General features: G+C 45.6%; 1 protein-coding gene across 1 annotated transcript in view; it reads right to left on the bottom strand.

The window, feature by feature from the left end:
- The window catches only part of LOC109886863 (F-actin-uncapping protein LRRC16A), a 67,034-nt gene that overhangs the window by 24,328 nt on the left and 23,404 nt on the right, over positions 1-19,302 (bottom strand). Inside the window, exons 4-7 of the mRNA XM_031817608.1 lie at positions 18,458-18,527; positions 12,174-12,255; positions 11,043-11,142; positions 9,315-9,369 (exon numbers count right to left, since the gene is read on the bottom strand). Coding sequence (XP_031673468.1) covers positions 9,315-9,369; positions 11,043-11,142; positions 12,174-12,255; positions 18,458-18,527 — 307 coding nt within the window. The remainder of the gene's footprint in view (positions 1-9,314; positions 9,370-11,042; positions 11,143-12,173; positions 12,256-18,457; positions 18,528-19,302) is intronic.

Here is a 19,302-nt window from a genome sequence, read left to right as displayed (position 1 = left end):
TCAATTAACATAGGATCATTTTTTGCCTGACATTTCACATTTTTTGGGGGGGGATTTTCCTGGACATAATAAATGAAATGTGTGCCTTAGATATCCAAATGCAAAGCCTACAACTGGGATGAAATGCAGACAGACTTAGAGGCACAGCGTTGAGGTCAAAGCCAACGTCAAGCCTTTAAAAACATCCCATCTCTGCTCAGCAGGGAGCTGCATGTAGATTGACTAGATTTGAAACCATTTTGTCCGTTTTGACTGACTACAAAAAGACCTTGACCAGAGAGATTATAGCCACATTTCACACAGCTAACTGAAGAATAGCTTAGTATCCAGCTGGTTTGGTAGAGGGGAAGAGTGAGACGAGGGGAGACGAGGGAGGGGGAGACGGGGGGAGGGGGAGTACTGAAAGCATAAGCTACAGCTAGCTAGCACTGCAGTGCATTAAATGTGGTGAGTAGTTGACTCAAAGAGAAAGACAATAGTTGAACAGTTTTGAACAAACTTAATTTCTTCCAAACTTAACTTTTTTCCAGAATTAAGGAGAAGCAAGAGAGAGAGTGAGTGAGAGAGAAAGCTCTGTATATTTGGTAGTACATTTTTTCCACTTTCACATACTCAGCTAGCGTATGCAGCTAGCTAGTTTAGCCTACTCAAACACCCAGCTCAAACAGAGAGGGATGCTATGTTAGCTAGCTGGCTATGACTATCCAACAGAGAGGGATGCTATGTTAGCTAGCTGGCTATGACTATCCAACAGAGAGGAATGCTATGTTAGCTAGCTGGCTATGACTATCCAACAGAGAGGGATGCTATGTTAGCTAGCTGGCTATGACTATCCAACAGAGAGGAATGCTATGTTAGCTAGCTGGCTATGACTATCCAGCAGAGAGGGATGCTATTTTAGTTAGCTGGCTATGACTATCCAACAGAGAGGGATGCTATGTTAGTTAGCTGGCTATGACTATCCAACAGAGAGGGATGCTATGTTAGCTAGCTGGCTATGACTATCCAACAGAGAGGGATGCTATGTTAGCTAGCTGGCTATGACTATCCAACAGAGAGGGATGCTATGTTAGCTAGCTGGCTATGACTATCCAACAGAGAGGAATGCTATGTTAGCTAGCTGGCTATGACTATCCAGCAGAGAGGGATGCTATGTTAGTTAGCTGGCTATGACTATCCAACAGAGAGGGATGCTATGTTAGTTAGCTGGCTATGACTATCCAACAGAGAGGGATGCTACGTTAGCTAGCTGGCTATGACTATCCAACAGAGAGGGATGCTATGTTAGCTAGCTGGCTATGACTATCCAACAGAGAGGGATGCTACGTTAGCTAGCTGGCTATGACTATCCAACAGAGAGGGATGCTATGTTAGCTAGCTGGCTATGACTATCCAACAGAGAGGGATGCTATGTTAGTTAGCTGGCTATGACTATCCAACAGAGAGGGATGCTATGTTAGTTAGCTGGCTATGACTATCCAACAGAGAGGGATGCTATGTTAGCTAGCTGGCTATCCAACACTGGAACTCTTCCAAGTCAAGGTAAGCTTTTGATTTATTAATATATTGCCACCGGGACTCACTGGTGTAACTGCTAAACTGCTTGCTGCTGACTGTACACTGTACTGCATGATTGTAGCGGGTATACTAACGCGTTAGTTTGAGTACTTCTAGCCAACTATGACGGACAACAATGTATGCTGTGTGTAGCGGTCATGATATGAAGGTTTAGCTTGGAAAGTTTTTTTGGGTCTGGACACAGACAGCTGATGTGTTGTGCACTGAAGTCCACAACTGAAGGGAAAAGTTGAGAGGAGGAGAGCGCGTAGATAGATGTAAGAAGGAATTATATATACAACGAGCTGCTTGAATGTGGCTGCTATGAAAGCGAACTGTGTTTGCGTGTGATCAGGGGTGTATTCATTACGTTGAAAAACGTTTCTTAAACGGAAGCAAATGAAACGGGGATATAAACATACCTGAATTTGTCCAATAGAAACTCTCGTTTGCAACTGTTGGACTAATGACTACACCCTAGATCAGCTAGATGCAGGCAAGAGTGTTGAAGGCCGGAATGTGTCACCTTGATTACTCAAATTTCTCTCGACCTGTGTGCAACTACGTTGTAAACTTTCATTCATAGTCTAGTATCAACATCATGATGGGTATAGGGACAATTAGAATATCATGTAGTAGCCTAAACCTATCGATGTTACATTGAACTGGGTGAATGGAATATGAATGACAGCCATCCAATATGCTGTAATAGAAATAAGGCCATGTTAAAATAAATAAATCATCCTCCCTAATCTCAAACGGCACCAACCGTCACTGTAAAACATACACTTTTTTCCTGTATATTCTTATCCCATAAATCAGGGTTCAGACAGACAGTGGCAAGTCACATTCAAGGACTTTCAAGTATGTACTTTTTTAATAACTAATATTTATTTTCAAGGACCGCCAGGTCGCAGTTGTAAATGAGAACTTGTTCTCAACTAGCCTACCTGGTTAAATAAAGGTGAAATAAAATGTGTAAAAAATATATATTTGTAATAGTTCATATTATGCCATTGCTTCTAGTTGCCACCAGATGGCAGTATATCGCCACAACCTCATGAGAAAAAAACAACAACTTAGTATTCATCACTACCTTACAAGTTCTACTCAATAATACTTTGTTTCACTACTTACTACGTACACGAGTGGAAAGTCAGGCCTGATGATGTTGTAATATGAGTAGTGATGAGCAGAGTTGTAATTTGAGTAGTGATGAGCAGAGTTGTAATTTGAGTAGTGATGAGCAGAGTTGTAATATGAGTAGCGATGAGCAGAGTTGTAATATGAGTAGCGATGAGCAGAGGTGTAATATGAGTAGTGATGAGCAGAGGTGTAATATGAGTAGTGATGAGCAGAGGTGTAATATGAGTAGTGATGAGCAGAGGTGTAATATGAGTAGTGATGAGCAGAGGTGTAATATGAGTAGTGATGAGCAGAGTTGTTATATGAGTAGTGATGAGCAGAGTTGTAAAATGAGTAGTGATGAGCAGAGTTGTAATATGAGTAGTGATGAGCAGAGTTGTTATATGAGTAGTGATGAGCAGAGTTGTAATATGAGTAGTGATGAGCAGAGTTGTTATATGAGTAGCGATGAGCAGAGTTGTAATATGAGTAGTGATGAGCAGAGTTGTTATATGAGTAGTGATGAGCAGAGTTCTGGGACATGTCTACTGGTGAACACACGTCCCATTCACATTACTACACAATTCCAGCTTAATGACTGTGTTTTTATTGGGCATTTGGGAATCTATTACTTAATAGCTACAGAAAAGCATCTTGCTTCCGACTGGCAGCTTTAGTGTCGCTGGTCGGGAGAACGGTCACCAGAACGAGGAGCAAGGAAAATCGCGGGCCCCCCATAAATGAGGAGATTGGCCCCCAAAAAACTCTGGACGTTGTTGCAGAGAAATGTGACATAATGTCGACGTGTAAAGTGTTGGTCCCATGTTTCATGAGCTGAAATAAAAGATCCCAGAAATGTTTAATATGCACAAATGTCCATATGTAATAATTTGCCCAGCATTTTAGCTATTGATGTGATGTTTTGGCAGCGCCTAATCAGTCAGTTCTGTCCCTGGCTGAGTGGCAGTGTGTGTGGAATGAGCTCGCCTGGCAACCACAGCACCAAACTGAGCTCGCCTGGCAACCACAGCACCAAACTGAGCTCGCCTGGCAACCACAGCACCAAACTGAGCTCGCCTGGCAACCACAGCACCAAACTGAGCTCGCCTGGCAACCACAGCACCAAACTGGGCTCGCCTGGCAACCACAGCACCAAACTGAGCTCGCCTGGCAACCACAGCACCAAACTGAGCTCGCCTGGCAACCACAGCACCAAACTGAGCTCGCCTGGCAACCACAGCACCAAACTGGGCTCGCCTGGCAACCACAGCACCAAATACAACTTGGTTGTCTGCCTGGAAATTAATTCACAAGACCAAACCATTTTTCTAATATTTTCCATTAAACATATTTGATCCTTATCTGTTCTCCTCTCATTTTAATTCAAGTACTTTTCAAGTACCAACTTGAGAAAATATCAGACTTTCAAGGTAATCCAGTACCTGAATTTCAGAGTGCTAAATTCAAGTACTTTAAGCACCTCACTCACCTTGTGAGAACCCTGATAAATGGATCAAATTGAGGGGGCACTTCGTTGTCCCCTTGCAGACCGGCCCGTGTTCCCACACGTGTTGGGGCTGGAAGAGGACAACTCTGAGGAGGTAGACTACACTCAGTAGGGTCTAGGGATGCAACATTCCCACCCTACACTCTTAGAAAAAAAGGGTTCCAAAAGGGTTCTTCGGCTGTCCCCATAGGAGAACCCTTTTTGGTTCCATGTAGAACCCCTTTAGTTCCAGGTAGAACGCTTTTGGGTGCAATGTAGAACCCCCTCTGTGGAAAGGGCTCTACCTGGAACCAAAAAGGTTTCTACCTGGAACCAAAAATAATGTCCTATGGGGACAGCCGAAGAACCCTTTTCGGTTCTAGATAGCACCTTTTTTCCCCCAAGAGTGTACGGGCCCTGGTCAAAAGTAGTGCACTATAAAGGGAATAGGGATTTGGGATGCAACCAAAAAAACAGGACATTTCCTGTCTATCTCTATGGTTCTATCTGTGTAGACACACAGAATACTACGATTATGTAACAGTCATTGAAATGAAACTGGTTGATTTCTACCTCTCTATAAGAAGAAAGCAAAGCCGCCTCCCACCCAACATGTCATTGTATGTGTTGTGTTTGGGTGCAGTCGTTTGAACGAGGCCTGTGGGGAAGTACAGACGGTTGTTGCTGAACGCAGAAAGAAGGGTAGAAATCACTGTGTTTGTCTTTCCTGTTTTCTCTCGCCTCACTGGAGACATACTGATTCTTTCTGTTTCTCCTCATCGTACTGTCTGGCACTCGGATCTGTCTGGCACTGGGATCTGTCTGCCACTGGGATCTGTTTCTCCTCCTACGGTCTGGCACTGGGATCTGTTTCTCCTCCTCGTACTGTCTGGCACTGGGATCTGTTTCTCCTCCTCATACTGTCTTGGTACTGGGATCTGTTTCTCCTCCTCATACTGTCTGGCACTGGGATCTGTTTCTCCTCCTCATACTGTCTTGGCACTGGGATCTGTTTCTCCTCCTCATACTGTCTGGCACTGGGATCTGTTTCTCCTCCTCGTACTGTCTGGCACTGGGATCTGTTTCTCCTCCTCATACTGTCTTGGCACTGAGATCTGTTTCTCCTCCTCATACTGTCTGGCACTGGGATCTGTCTGGCACTGGGATCTGTTTCTCCTCCTCATACTGTCTGGCACTGGGATCTGTTTCTCCTCCTCATACTGTCTGGCACTGGGATCTGTTTCTCCTCCTCATACTGTCTGGCACTGGGATCTGTTTCTCCTCCTCATACTGTCTGGCACTGGGATCTGTGTCTCCTCCTCGTACTGTCTGGGACTCGGATCTGTTTCTCCTCCTCATACTGTCTGGCACTGGGAGCCAGAGAGGAGATAATATCAGAGAGATATCACACACCCTAAACCATCTCAGCCCAGTCTGCCAAGAAGCCAAGCCAGATGTCTCTATGTGGACCTGTACCCTGACATGTCATGCAGTAATATACATTCAGAGAGGTTACATCCCTCACTCTGCCCTCCACAGCATTCAGAGAAGTTACATCCCTCACTCTGCCCTCCACAGCATTCAGAGAGGTTACATCACTCACTCTGCCCTCCACAGCATTAAGAGAGGTTACATCCCTCACTCTGCCCTCAACAGCATTCAGAGAGGTTACATCCCTCACTCTGCCCTCCACAGCATTCAGAGAGGTTACATCCCTCTATCTGCCCTCCACAGCATTCAGAGAGGTTACATCCCTCTATCTGCCCTCCACAGCATTCAGAGGTTACATCCCTCACTCTGCCCTCCACAGCATTCAGAGGTTACATCCCTCACTCTGCCCTCCAAAGCATTCAGAGAGGTTACATCCCTCACTCTGCCCTCCACAGCATTCAGAGAGGTTACATCCCTCACTCTGCCCTCCACAGCATTCCGAGAGGTTACATCGCTCTATCTGCCCTCCACAGCATTCAGAGAGGTTACATCCCTCACTCTGCCCTCCACAGCATTCAGAGAGGTTACATCCCTCACTCTGCCCTCCACAGCATTCAGAGATTACATCCCTCACTCTGCCCTCCACATCATTCAGAGAGGTTACATCCCTCACTCTGCCCTCAACAGCATTCAGAGAGGTTACATCCCTCACTCTGCCCTCAACAGCATTCAGAGAGGTTACATCCCTCACTCTGCCCTCAACAGCATTCAGAGAGGTTACATCCCTCACTCTGCCCTCAACAGCATTCAGAGAGGTTACATCCCTCACTCTGCCCTCAACAGCATTCAGAGAGTTTACATCCCTCACTCTGCCCTCAACAGCATTCAGAGAGGTTACATCCCTCACTCTGCCCTCAACAGCATTCAGAGAGGTTACATCCCTCACTCTGCCCTCAACAGCATTCAGAGAGGTTACATCCCTCACTCTCCCTCCACAGCATTCAGAGATTACATCCCTCACTCTGCCCTCCACAGCATTCAGAGAGGTTACATCCCTCACTCTGCCCTCAACAGCATTCAGAGAGGTTACATCCCTCACTCTGCCCTCAACAGCATTCAGAGAGGTTACATCCCTCACTCTGCCCTCAACAGCATTCAGAGAGGTTACATCCCTCACTCTGCCCTCAACAGCATTCAGAGGCTACCCCCCCACTACCAACCCCCCTCTCCCTCCACCCCAGACACAGTGCTTCTACCCCACCACTACCAACCCCCCTCTCTCTCCACCCCAGACACAGTGCTTCTACCCCACCACTACCAACCCCCCCTCTCCCTCCACTCCAGACACAGTGCTTCTACCCCACCACTACCAACCCCCCCCTCCCTCCACTCCAGACACAGTGCTTCTACCCCACCACTACCAACCCCCCTCTCCCTCCACTCCAGACACAGTGATTCTACCCCACCACTACCAACCCCCCTCTCCCTCCACCCCAGACACAGTGGTTCTACCCCACCACTACCAACCCCCCTCTCCCTCCACCCCAGACACAGTGATTCTACCTCACCAACACCCCTACCAACCCCCCTCTCCCTCCACCCCCAGACACAGTGACTCAGCAGAGATCCAGAATAACACCATCCCCTGAGGGAGGGTTGACAGGGATAATACCCATCCCCTGTAGTCAGAGCAGCCCAGGCTGAGGGAGGGTTGACAGGGATAATACCCATCCCTGTAGTCAGAGCAGCCCAGGCTGAGGGAGGGTTGACAGGGATAATACCCATCCCCTGTAGTCAGAGCAGCCCAGGCTGAGGGAGGGTTGACAGGGATAATACCCATCCCCTGTAGTCAGAGCAGCCCAGGCTGAGGGAGGGTTGACAGGGATAATACCCATCCCCTGTAGTCAGAGCAGCCCAGGCTGAGGGAGGGTTGACAGGGATAACACCATCCCCTGTAGTCAGAGCAGCCCAGGCTGAGGGAGGGTTGACAGGGATAATACCCATCCCCTGTAGTCAGAGCAGCCCAGGCTGAGGGAGGGTTGACAGGGATAATACCCATCCCCTGTAGTCAGAGCAGCCCAGGCTGAGGGAGGGTTGACAGGGATAATACCCATCCCCTGTAGTCAGAGCAGCCCAGGCTGAGGGAGGGTTGACAGGGATAATACCCATCCCCTGTAGTCAGAGCAGCCCAGGCTGAGGGAGGGTTGACAGGGATAATACCCATCCCCTGTAGTCAGAGCAGCCCAGGCTGAGGGAGGGTTGACAGGGATAATACCCATCCCCTGTAGTCAGAGCAGCCCAGGCTGAGGGAGGGTTGACAGGGATAATACCCATCCCCTGTAGTCAGAGCAGCCCAGGCTGAGGGAGGGTTGACAGGGGTAATACCCATCCCCTGTAGTCAGAGCAGCCCAGGCTGAGGGAGGGTTGACAGGGATAATACCCATCCCCTGTAGTCAGAGCAGCCCAGGCTGAGGGAGGATTGACAGGGATAATACCCATCCCCTGTAGTCAGAGCAGCCCAGGCTGAGGGAGGGTTGACAGGGATAATACCCATCCCCTGTAGTCAGAGCAGCCCAGGCTGAGGGAGGGTTGACAGGGATAATACCCATCCCCTGTAGTCAGAGCAGCCCAGGCTGAGGGAGGGTTGACAGGGATAATACCCATCCCCTGTAGTCAGAGCAGCCCAGGCTGAGGGAGGGTTGACAGGGATAATACCCATCCCCTGTAGTCAGAGCAGCCCAGGCTGAGGGAGGATTGACAGGGATAATACCCATCCCCTGTAGTCAGAGCAGCCCAGGCTGAGGGAGGGTTGACAGGGATAACACCCATCCCCTGTAGTCAGAGCAGCCCAGGCTGAGGGAGGGTTGACAGGGATAACACCCAGAGGAAGGGATTTACTGTAATATGAACAGAAATGATCCAGAGATGAAACATGCTGTAATTTATTTATTAAACCTTTATTTAAAGGACCAGTGCAGTCAAAAATGTGATTTTCCTGTGTTTTATATATATTTCCACACTATGATATTGGAATAATACTGTGAAATTGTGAAAATGATGATAAAGCCATGTTTAGTGTAAGAGCTGTTTGAACAGACTGTCTGTTATGGTGGGATGGAGTTTTGGCCTGCCTGATGACATCACCAGTTAATAGACCAATAAGAAAGAGCGTTCCAAACCTCTTTGCCAATAAGAGAGGGAAGGGCAGGGTAGCCTAGTGGTTAGAGCGTTGGACTAGTAACCGGAAGGTTGCAAGTTCAAATCCCTGACCTGACAAGGTACAAAATCTGTCGTTCTGCCCCTGAACAGGCCTTGAAAATAAGAATTTGTTCTTAACTGACTTGCCTGGTTAAATAAAAATAACAGCTAGCTTTCAGTTTACTGAGAAATTGCTCTTTGCTAAGAAGCTATTTTTGCTTCTTGTTGACCATTTTAATTGAAAACAAGCACAAGAAGGTAAAAAAAAAATGGCCCAGAAATGATTTGAAATTTAGATAAAAATTAACCATGTGGGTCTCGTTGAGATAAAACCGTATTTTTCAAGAGACACCTGGACCAAGACAGCAGCAACAACACATCCGTTTCAGACAGTAATACTTGCTGCTGTGTAGCCTGGCAGGTGAATTAAGTGTTACGAAACCACCTGGGTTGACTAGGAAAGACACTCAGGGTTTCTCTGATCACGACATTCAACTCATACTGATGTAAAACTCACCGACTCCTCTTCCTGAATCATATGGACCAGATTGTCCAGGACAGGGGCCAGATTCCTGAGAAACAAAGAGAACCGGTAAGGAGGTTTATAAAGACTAAAAACAATGACAATATGGAGATACAAAGGTGTGTAACCGTATGTGTGTTTGGTAAGGGATGTGTTGTGTGTTTGTTAAGGGATGTGTTGTGTGTTTGTTAAGGGATGTGTTGTGTGTTTGATAAGGGATGTGTTGTGTGTTTGGTAAGGGATGTGTTGTGTGCTTGATTAGGGATGTGTTGTGTGTTTGTTAAGGGATGTGTTGTGTGTTAAGGGATGTGTTGTGTGTTTGATAAGGGATGTGTTGTGTGTTTGATAAGGGATGTGTTGTGTGTTAAGGGATGTGTCGTGTGTTTGATAAGGGATGTGTTGTGTGTTTGTTAAGGGATGTGTTGTGTGTTTGATAAGGGATGTGTTGTGTGTTTGTTAAGGGATGTGTTGTGTGTATGTTAAGGGATGTGTTGTGTGTTTGATAAGGGATGTGTTGTGTGTTTGTTAAGGGATGTGTTGTGTGTATGTTAAGGGATGTGTTGTGTGTTTGATAAGGGATGTGTTGTGTGTTTGTTAAGGGATGTGTTGTGTGTTTGTTAAGGGATGTGTTGTGTGTTTGATAAGGGATGTGTTGTGTGTATGTTAAGGGATGTGTTGTGTGTTTGATAAGGGATGTGTTGTGTGTTTGTTAAGGGATGTGTTGTGTGTTTGATAAGGGATGTGTTGTGTGTTTGATAAGGGATGTGTTGTGTGTATGTTAAGGGATGTGTTGTGTGTTTGTTAAGGGATGTGTTGTGTGTTTGATAAGGGATGTGTTGTGTGTTTGATAAGGGATGTGTTGTGTGTTTGATAAGGGATGTGTTGTGTGTTTGATAAGGGATGTGTTGTGTGTTTGATAAGGGATGTGTTGTGTGTTTGATAAGGGATGTGTTGTGTGTTTGATAAGGGATGTGTTGTGTGTTTGATAAGGGATGTGTTGTGTGTTTGATAAGGGATGTGTTGTGTGTTTGTTAAGGGATGTGTTGTGTGTTTGATAAGGGATGTGTTGTGTGTTTGATAAGGGATGTGTTGTGTGTTTGATAAGGGATGTGTTGTGTGTTTGATAAGGGATGTGTTGTGTGTTTGTTAAGGGATGTGTTGTGTGCTTGATAAGGGATGTGTTGTGTGTTTGTTAAGGGATGTGTTGTGTGTTTGATAAGGGATGTGTTGTGTGCTTGATAAGGGATGTGTTGTGTGTATGTTAAGGGATGTGTTGTGTGTATGTTAAGGGATGTGTTGTGTGAATGCCAGTAAGGATGTTGGTCCTGACCCAGCCCTCCCCCAGTGCTGACCCAGCCCTCCCCCAGTGCTGACCCAGCCCTCCCCCAGTGCTGACCCAGCCCTCCCCCAGTGCTGACCCAGCCCTCCCCCAGTGCTGACCCAGCCCTCCCCCAGTGCTGACCCTGCCCTCCCCCAGTGCTGACCCAGCCCTCCCCCAGTGCTGACCCAGCCCTCCCCCAGTGCTGACCCAGCCCTCCCCCAGTCCTGACCCAGCCCTCCCCCAGTGCTGACCCAGCCCTCCCCCAGTGCTGACCCAGCCCTCCCCCAGTGCTGACCCAGCCCTCCCCCAGTGCTGACCCAGCCCTCCCCCAGTGCTGACCCAGCCCCCCCCCAGTGCTGACCCAGCCCTCCCCCAGTGCTGACCCAGCCCCCCCATCGTACTTGGACTTGATGTTGTTGAAGTTCTTCCCCAGAGAGAGGTGTCGGATGGATCGGTTCTTGGCCAGCCACACCAGCAGAGTGGACAGGTCAGAGTCCAGACCTGGAGGAAACACAAACCTATCATCTAAAAAGGCATTCTGGGAGCCAAAGCAGTAACACACCCGATTCAACCAATCAGCTAATCACAGTCTTTAAATAAATCATTATATTAGTCGAGTCAGCTGCACTACTGGGTTGGTTGGGCTGGAGGAAAATCCTACAGCCAGCCAGTCACACAACTACACCCAGCCACCCACACAACCCTTTATACCCAGCCACCCACACAACCCTATATACCCAGCCACCCACACAACCCTTTATACCCAGCCACCCACACAACTACACCCAGCCACCCACACAACCCTTTACAGCCAGCCACCCACACAACCCTATACACCCAGCCACCCACAAAACCCTTTATACCCAGCCACCCACACAACCCTATACACCCAGCCACCCACAAAACCCTTTATACCCAGCCACCCACACAACCCTTTATACCCAGCCACCCACACAACCCTTTATACCCAGCCACCCACACAACTACAGCCAGCCACCCACACAACCCTATATACCCAGCCACCCACACAACCCTATATACCCAGCCACCCACACAACCCTATATACCCAGCCACCCACACAACCCTTTATACCCAGCCACCCACACAACTACAGCCAGCCACCCACACAACCCTATATACCCAGCCACCCACACAACCCTATATACCCAGCCACCCACACAACCCTATATACCCAGCCACCCACACAACCCTTTATACCCAGCCACCCACACAACTACAGCCAGCCACCCACACAACCCTATATACCCAGCCACCCACACAACCCTTTGGACACCCCTGCTTTATATTGGATAAACCGCATTCCCTTGTCTTGTTTTACTGTTGTCTTTGCATTATAGATATAGAGAAGCTAGATATAGTCTTACCGTTGTCAGAGATATCCATACTAGAGATGTTGTCTTAACATTATAGATATAGATAAGCTAGATATAGTCTTACCGTTGTCAGAGATGTCCAGACTGGAGATGTTGTCTTTGCATTAGAGATATAGAGAAGCTAGATATAGTCTTACCGTTGTCAGAGATATCCAGACTGGAGATGTTGGGGAGCTCAGCGATGCATCCCTCCAGGATCTGTGACCCCCCAGACCTGAGCTGTCAATAGAGAGACAAGATGAGATATGAGAAACAAAACAGCAGCCTCCCTAGGGCTGGGATAACAATAGATGTAGATACAGAACAGCAGCTTCCATAGGGCTGGGATAACAATAGATGTAGATACAGAACAGCAGCTTCCATAGGGCTGGGATAACAATAGATGTAGATACAGAACAGCAGCGTCCCTAGGGCTGGGATAACAATAGATGTAGATAGAGAACAGCAGCGTCCCTAGGGCTGGGATAACAATAGATATAGATAGAGAACAGCAGCTTCCCTAGGGCTGGGATAACAATAGATGTAGATACAGAACAGCAGCTACCCTAGGGCTGGGATAACAATAGATGTAGATAGAGAACAGCAGCTTCCCTAGGGCTGGGATAACAATAGATGTAGATACAGAACAGCAGCTACCCTAGCTGGAATTATTGCCAGGGGTTATCAGTAGTTAGTCAGGGTAATACTTACACAGTGACCAAGCTTAGAGCAGCAATAGGGGGAGAGAACAACAACACATCAGAGACATACAGGGACCAGTAGCTAGCTATTAGAGAGAACAACACACATCAGAGATATACAGGGACCAGTAGCTAGCTATTAGAGAGAACAACAACACACATCAGAGATCTACAGGGACCAGTAGCTAGCTATTAGAGAGAACAACAACACATCAGAGATATACAGGGACCAGTAGCTAGCTATTAGAGAGAACAACACACATCAGAGATATACAGGGATCAGTAGCTAGCTATTAGAGAGAACAACAACACACATCAGAGACATACAGGGACCAGTAGCTAGCTATTAGAGAGAACAACACACATCAGAGATATACAGGGACCAGTAGCTAGCTATTAGAGAGAACAACACACATCAGCGATATACAGGGACCAGTAGCTAGCTATTAGAGAGAACAACAACACACATCAGAGACATACAGGGACCGGTAGCTAGCTATTAGAGAGAACAACACACATCAGAGACATACAGGGACCAGTAGCTAGCTATTAGAGAGAACAACAACACATCAGAGATATACAGGGACCAGTAGCTAGCTATTAGAGAGAACAGCAACACACATCAGAGACATACAGGGACCGGTAGCTAGCTATTAGAGAGAACAACACACATCAGAGACATACAGGGACCAGTAGCTAGCTATTAGAGGGAACAACACACATCAGAGATATACAGGGACCAGTAGCTAGCTATTAGAGAAAACAACAACACATCAGAGATATACAGGGACCAGTAGCTAGCTATTAGAGGGAACAACAACAACACACATCAGAGATATACGGGGACCAGTAGCTAGCTATTAGAGAGAACAACAACAACACACATCAGAGATATACAGGGACCAGTAGCTAGCTATTAGAGAGAACAACAACAACACACATCAGAGATATACAGGGACCAGTAGCTAGCTATTAGAGAGAACAACACACATCAGAGATATACAGGGACCAGTAGCTAGCTATTAGAGAGAACAACAACACACATCAGAGATATACAGGGACCAGTAGCTAGCTATTAGAGAGAACAACAACACATCAGAGATATACAGGGACCAGTAGCTAGCTATTAGAGAGAACAACAACACATCAGAGATATACAGGGACCAGTAGCTAGCTATTAGAGAGAACAACAACAACACACATCAGAGATATACAGGGACCAGTAGCTAGCTATTAGAGAAAACAACAACACACATCAGAGATATACAGGGACCAGTAGCTAGCTATTAGAGAGAACAACACACATCAGAGATATACAGGGACCAGTAGCTAGCTATTAGAGAGAACAACAACACACATCAGAGATATACAGGGACCAGTAGCTAGCTATTAGAGAGAACAACAACACACATCAGAGACATACAGGGACCGGTAGCTAGCTATTAGAGAGAACAACACACATCAGAGACATACAGGGACCAGTAGCTAGCTATTAGAGAGAACAACAACACATCAGAGATATACAGGGACCAGTAGCTAGCTATTAGAGAGAACAACAACAACACACATCAGAGATATACAGGGACCAGTAGCTAGCTATTAGAGAGAACAACAACACACATCAGAGATATACAGGGACCAGTAGCTAGCTATTAGAGAGAACAGCAACACACATCAGAGACATACAGGGACCGGTAGCTAGCTATTAGAGAGAACAACACACATCAGAGACATACAGGGACCAGTAGCTAGCTATTAGAGGGAACAACACACATCAGAGATATACAGGGACCAGTAGCTAGCTATTAGAGAAAACAACAACACATCAGAGATATACAGGGACCAGTAGCTAGCTATTAGAGGGAACAACAACAACACACATCAGAGATATACAGGGACCAGTAGCTAGCTATTAGAGAGAACAACAACAACACACATCAGAGATATACAGGGACCAGTAGCTAGCTATTAGAGAGAACAACAACAACACACATCAGAGATATACAGGGACCAGTAGCTAGCTATTAGAGAGAACAACACACATCAGAGATATACAGGGACCAGTAGCTAGCTATTAGAGAGAACAACAACACACATCAGAGATATACAGGGACCAGTAGCTAGCTATTAGAGAGAACAACAACACATCAGAGATATACAGGGACCAGTAGCTAGCTATTAGAGAGAACAACAACACATCAGAGATATACAGGGACCAGTAGCTAGCTATTAGAGAGAACAACAACAACACACATCAGAGATATACAGGGACCAGTAGCTAGCTATTAGAGAAAACAACAACACACATCAGAGATATACAGGGACCAGTAGCTAGCTATTAGAGAGAACAACACACATCAGAGATATACAGGGACCAGTAGCTAGCTATTAGAGAGAACAACAACACACATCAGAGATATACAGGGACCAGTAGCTAGCTATTAGAGAGAACAACAACACACATCAGAGACATACAGGGACCGGTAGCTAGCTATTAGAGAGAACAACACACATCAGAGACATACAGGGACCAGTAGCTAGCTATTAGAGAGAACAACAACACATCAGAGATATACAGGGACCAGTAGCTAGCTATTAGAGAGAACAACAACAACACACATCAGAGATATACAGGGACCAGTAGCTAGCTATTAGAGAGAACAACAACAACACACATCAGAGAGAGAACAACACACATCAGAGATATACAGGGATCAGTAGCTAGCTATTAGAGAGAACAACAACACACATCAGAGACATACAGGGACCAGTAGCTAGCTATTAGAGAGAACAACACACATCAGAGATATACAGGGACCAGTAGCTAGCTATTAGAGAGAACAACACACATCAGCGATATACAGGGACCAGTAGCTAGCTATTAGAGAGAACAACAACACACATCAGAGACATACAGGGACCGGTAGCTAGCTATTAGAGAGAACAACACACATCAGAGACATACAGGGACCAGTAGCTAGCTATTAGAGAGAACAACAACACATCAGAGATATACAGGGACCAGTAGCTAGCTATTAGAGAGAACAGCAACACACATCAGAGACATACAGGGACCGGTAGCTAGCTATTAGAGAGAACAACACACATCAGAGACATACAGGGACCAGTAGCTAGCTATTAGAGGGAACAACACACATCAGAGATATACAGGGACCAGTAGCTAGCTATTAGAGAAAACAACAACACATCAGAGATATACAGGGACCAGTAGCTAGCTATTAGAGGGAACAACAACAACACACATCAGAGATATACAGGGACCAGTAGCTAGCTATTAGAGAGAACAACAACAACACACATCAGAGATATACAGGGACCAGTAGCTAGCTATTAGAGAGAACAACAACAACACACATCAGAGATATACAGGGACCAGTAGCTAGCTATTAGAGAGAACAACAACAACACACATCAGAGATATACAGGGACCAGTAGCTAGCTATTAGAGAGAACAACACACATCAGAGATATACAGGGACCAGTAGCTAGCTATTAGAGAGAACAACAACACACATCAGAGATATACAGGGACCAGTAGCTAGCTATTAGAGAGAACAACAACACATCAGAGATATACAGGGACCAGTAGCTAGCTATTAGAGAGAACAACAACACATCAGAGATATACAGGGACCAGTAGCTAGCTATTAGAGAGAACAACAACAACACACATCAGAGATATACAGGGACCAGTAGCTAGCTATTAGAGAAAACAACAACACACATCAGAGATATACAGGGACCAGTAGCTAGCTATTAGAGAGAACAACACACATCAGAGATATACAGGGACCAGTAGCTAGCTATTAGAGAGAACAACAACACACATCAGAGATATACAGGGACCAGTAGCTAGCTATTAGAGAGAACAACAACACACATCAGAGACATACAGGGACCGGTAGCTAGCTATTAGAGAGAACAACACACATCAGAGACATACAGGGACCAGTAGCTAGCTATTAGAGAGAACAACAACACATCAGAGATATACAGGGACCAGTAGCTAGCTATTAGAGAGAACAACAACAACACACATCAGAGATATACAGGGACCAGTAGCTAGCTATTAGAGAGAACAACAACACACATCAGAGATATACAGGGACCAGTAGCTAGCTATTAGAGAGAACAACACACATCAGAGAGGCCAAAGCTAGTGCACATTTTAGAATTCTTAAACTGACGAAGAACGTTCAGCTAAATGTCACATATCTGGACCAGAACATTCAGATAAATGTCACATATCTGGACCAGAACATTCAGATAAATGGCACATATCTGGACCAGAACATTCAGCTAAATGTCACATATCCAGACCAGAACATTCAGATAAATGTCACATATCTAGACCAGAACATTCAGCTAAATGTCACATATCCGGACCAGAACAAGAGGTGGATTCTTGCTTTAGCAGATCTGCTAATGTTTTTAATGTTACATATTAGGACATGAAGAGGTCATCGACATATAGTACTATAGTGAAGAGGTCATTGACATATAGTACTATAGTGAAGAGGTCATTGACATATAGTACTATAGTGAAGAGGTCATTAACATATAGTACTATAGTGAAGAGGTCATTGACATATAGGACTATAGTGAAGAGGTCATTGACATATAGGACTATAGTGAAGCGGTCATTGACATATAGGACTATAGTGAAGAGGTCATTGATGTATAGTACTATAGTGAAGCGGTCATTGACATATAGGACTATAGTGAAGAGGTCATTGACATATAGTACTATAGTGAAGAGGTCATTGACATATAGTACTACGGTGAAGAGGTCATTGATGTATAGTACTATAGTGAAGAGGTCATTGACATATAGGACTATAGTGAAGAGGTCATTGATGTATAGGACTATAGTGAAGAGGTCATTGACATATAGTACTATAGTGAAGAGGTCATTGACATATAGTACATTGATAAAACAACTTAAACACTTTTCCTCTGTCGTTATCTCACGCTGACTAATAAAGTTGTCTTTCATTCCACAACTGGAAAGCTAAATACATTGTGTTTATATGTCTTGCTAAAGGGCCTAAAAACAATCATCTTCATTCTTTGACAAAACAGAGTAATTTTACAGATCTGTGAGAAGGTGGAGGTAATTCTCTCTCTCTGTTCTTACCTCACAGCAGCTGAGGTCTAACGACACTTCCTGTAGCCTCTCTGTGTTCTTACCTCACAGCAGCTGAGGTCTAACGACACTTCCTGTAGCCTCTCTGTGTTCTTACCTCACAGCAGCTGAGGTCTAACGACACTTCCTGTAGCCTCTCTGTGTTCTTACCTCACAGCAGCTGAGGTCTAACGACACTTCCTGTAGCCTCTCTGTGTTCTTACCTCACAGCAGCTGAGGTCTAACGACACTTCCTGTAGCCTCTCTGTGTTCTCACCTCACAACAGCTGAGGTCTAACGACACTTCCTCTAGCCTCTCTGTGTTCTTACCTCACAGCAGCTGAGGTCTAACGACACTTCCTCTAGTCTCTCTGTGTTCTTACCTCACAGCAGCTGAGGTCTAACGACACTTCCTGTAGCCTCTCTGTGTTCTTACCTCACAGCAGCTGAGGTCTAACAACACTTCCTGTAGCCTCTCTGTGTTCTTACCTCACAGCAGCTGAGGTCTAACGACACTTCCTGTAGCCTCTCTGTGTTCTTACCTCACAGCAGCTGAGGTCTAACGACACTTCCTGTAGCCTCTCTGTGTTCTTACCTCACAGCAGCTGAGGTCTAACGACACTTCCTTGATGTTGGGGTTACTGGCCAGACCGAGCAGAAGAGCTCTGCAAGGAAGACAACAATATTGTTTAATACATTTCAGGCAGACTCACTATTGGTTAGGTTTATAATAGAGACTAACAATGAAGAATACTATCTTACAGGATGAAGAATCCAGTCTAGTTTATGGGATGAAGAATCCCGTCTAGTTTATGGGATGAAGAATCCAGTCTAGTTTATGGGATGACGAATCCAGTCTAGTTTATGGGATGAAGAATCCAGTCTAGTTTATGGGATGACGAATCCAGTCTAGTTTATGGGATGAAGAATCCGGTCTAGTTTATGGGATGAAGAATCCAGTCTAGTTTATGGGATGAAGAATCCAGTCTAGTTTATGGGATGAAGAATCCAGTCTAGTTTATGGGATGAAGAATCCCGTCTAGTTTATGGGATGAAGAATCCAGTCTAGTTTATGGGATGAAGAATCCAGTCTAGTTTATGGGATGAAGAATCCAGTCTAGTTTATGGGATGAAGAATCCAGTCTAGTTTATGGGATGACGAATCCAGTCTAGTTTATGGGATGAAGAATCCAGTCTAGTTTATGGGATGAAGAATCCAGTCTAGTTTATGAGATGAAGAATCCAGTCTAGTTTATGAGATGAAGAATCCAGTCTAGTTTATGAGATGAAGAATCCAGTCTAGTTTATGGGATGAAGAATCCCGTCTAGTTTATGGGATGAAGAATCCAGTCTAGTTTATGGGATGCTGAGAGAGTGAGATATACACTGAGTGTACAAAACATTAGGAACACCTGCTCTTTCCCTGACATAGACTGACCA

This window comes from Oncorhynchus kisutch, unplaced genomic scaffold, assembly GCF_002021735.2.
Source record: "Oncorhynchus kisutch isolate 150728-3 unplaced genomic scaffold, Okis_V2 scaffold1096, whole genome shotgun sequence".
NCBI classification, from domain to species: Eukaryota; Metazoa; Chordata; class Actinopteri; order Salmoniformes; family Salmonidae; genus Oncorhynchus; species Oncorhynchus kisutch.
Note: the sequence above shows the minus strand (reverse complement) of the source record. Positions and strands in the feature narration are given on the sequence as shown.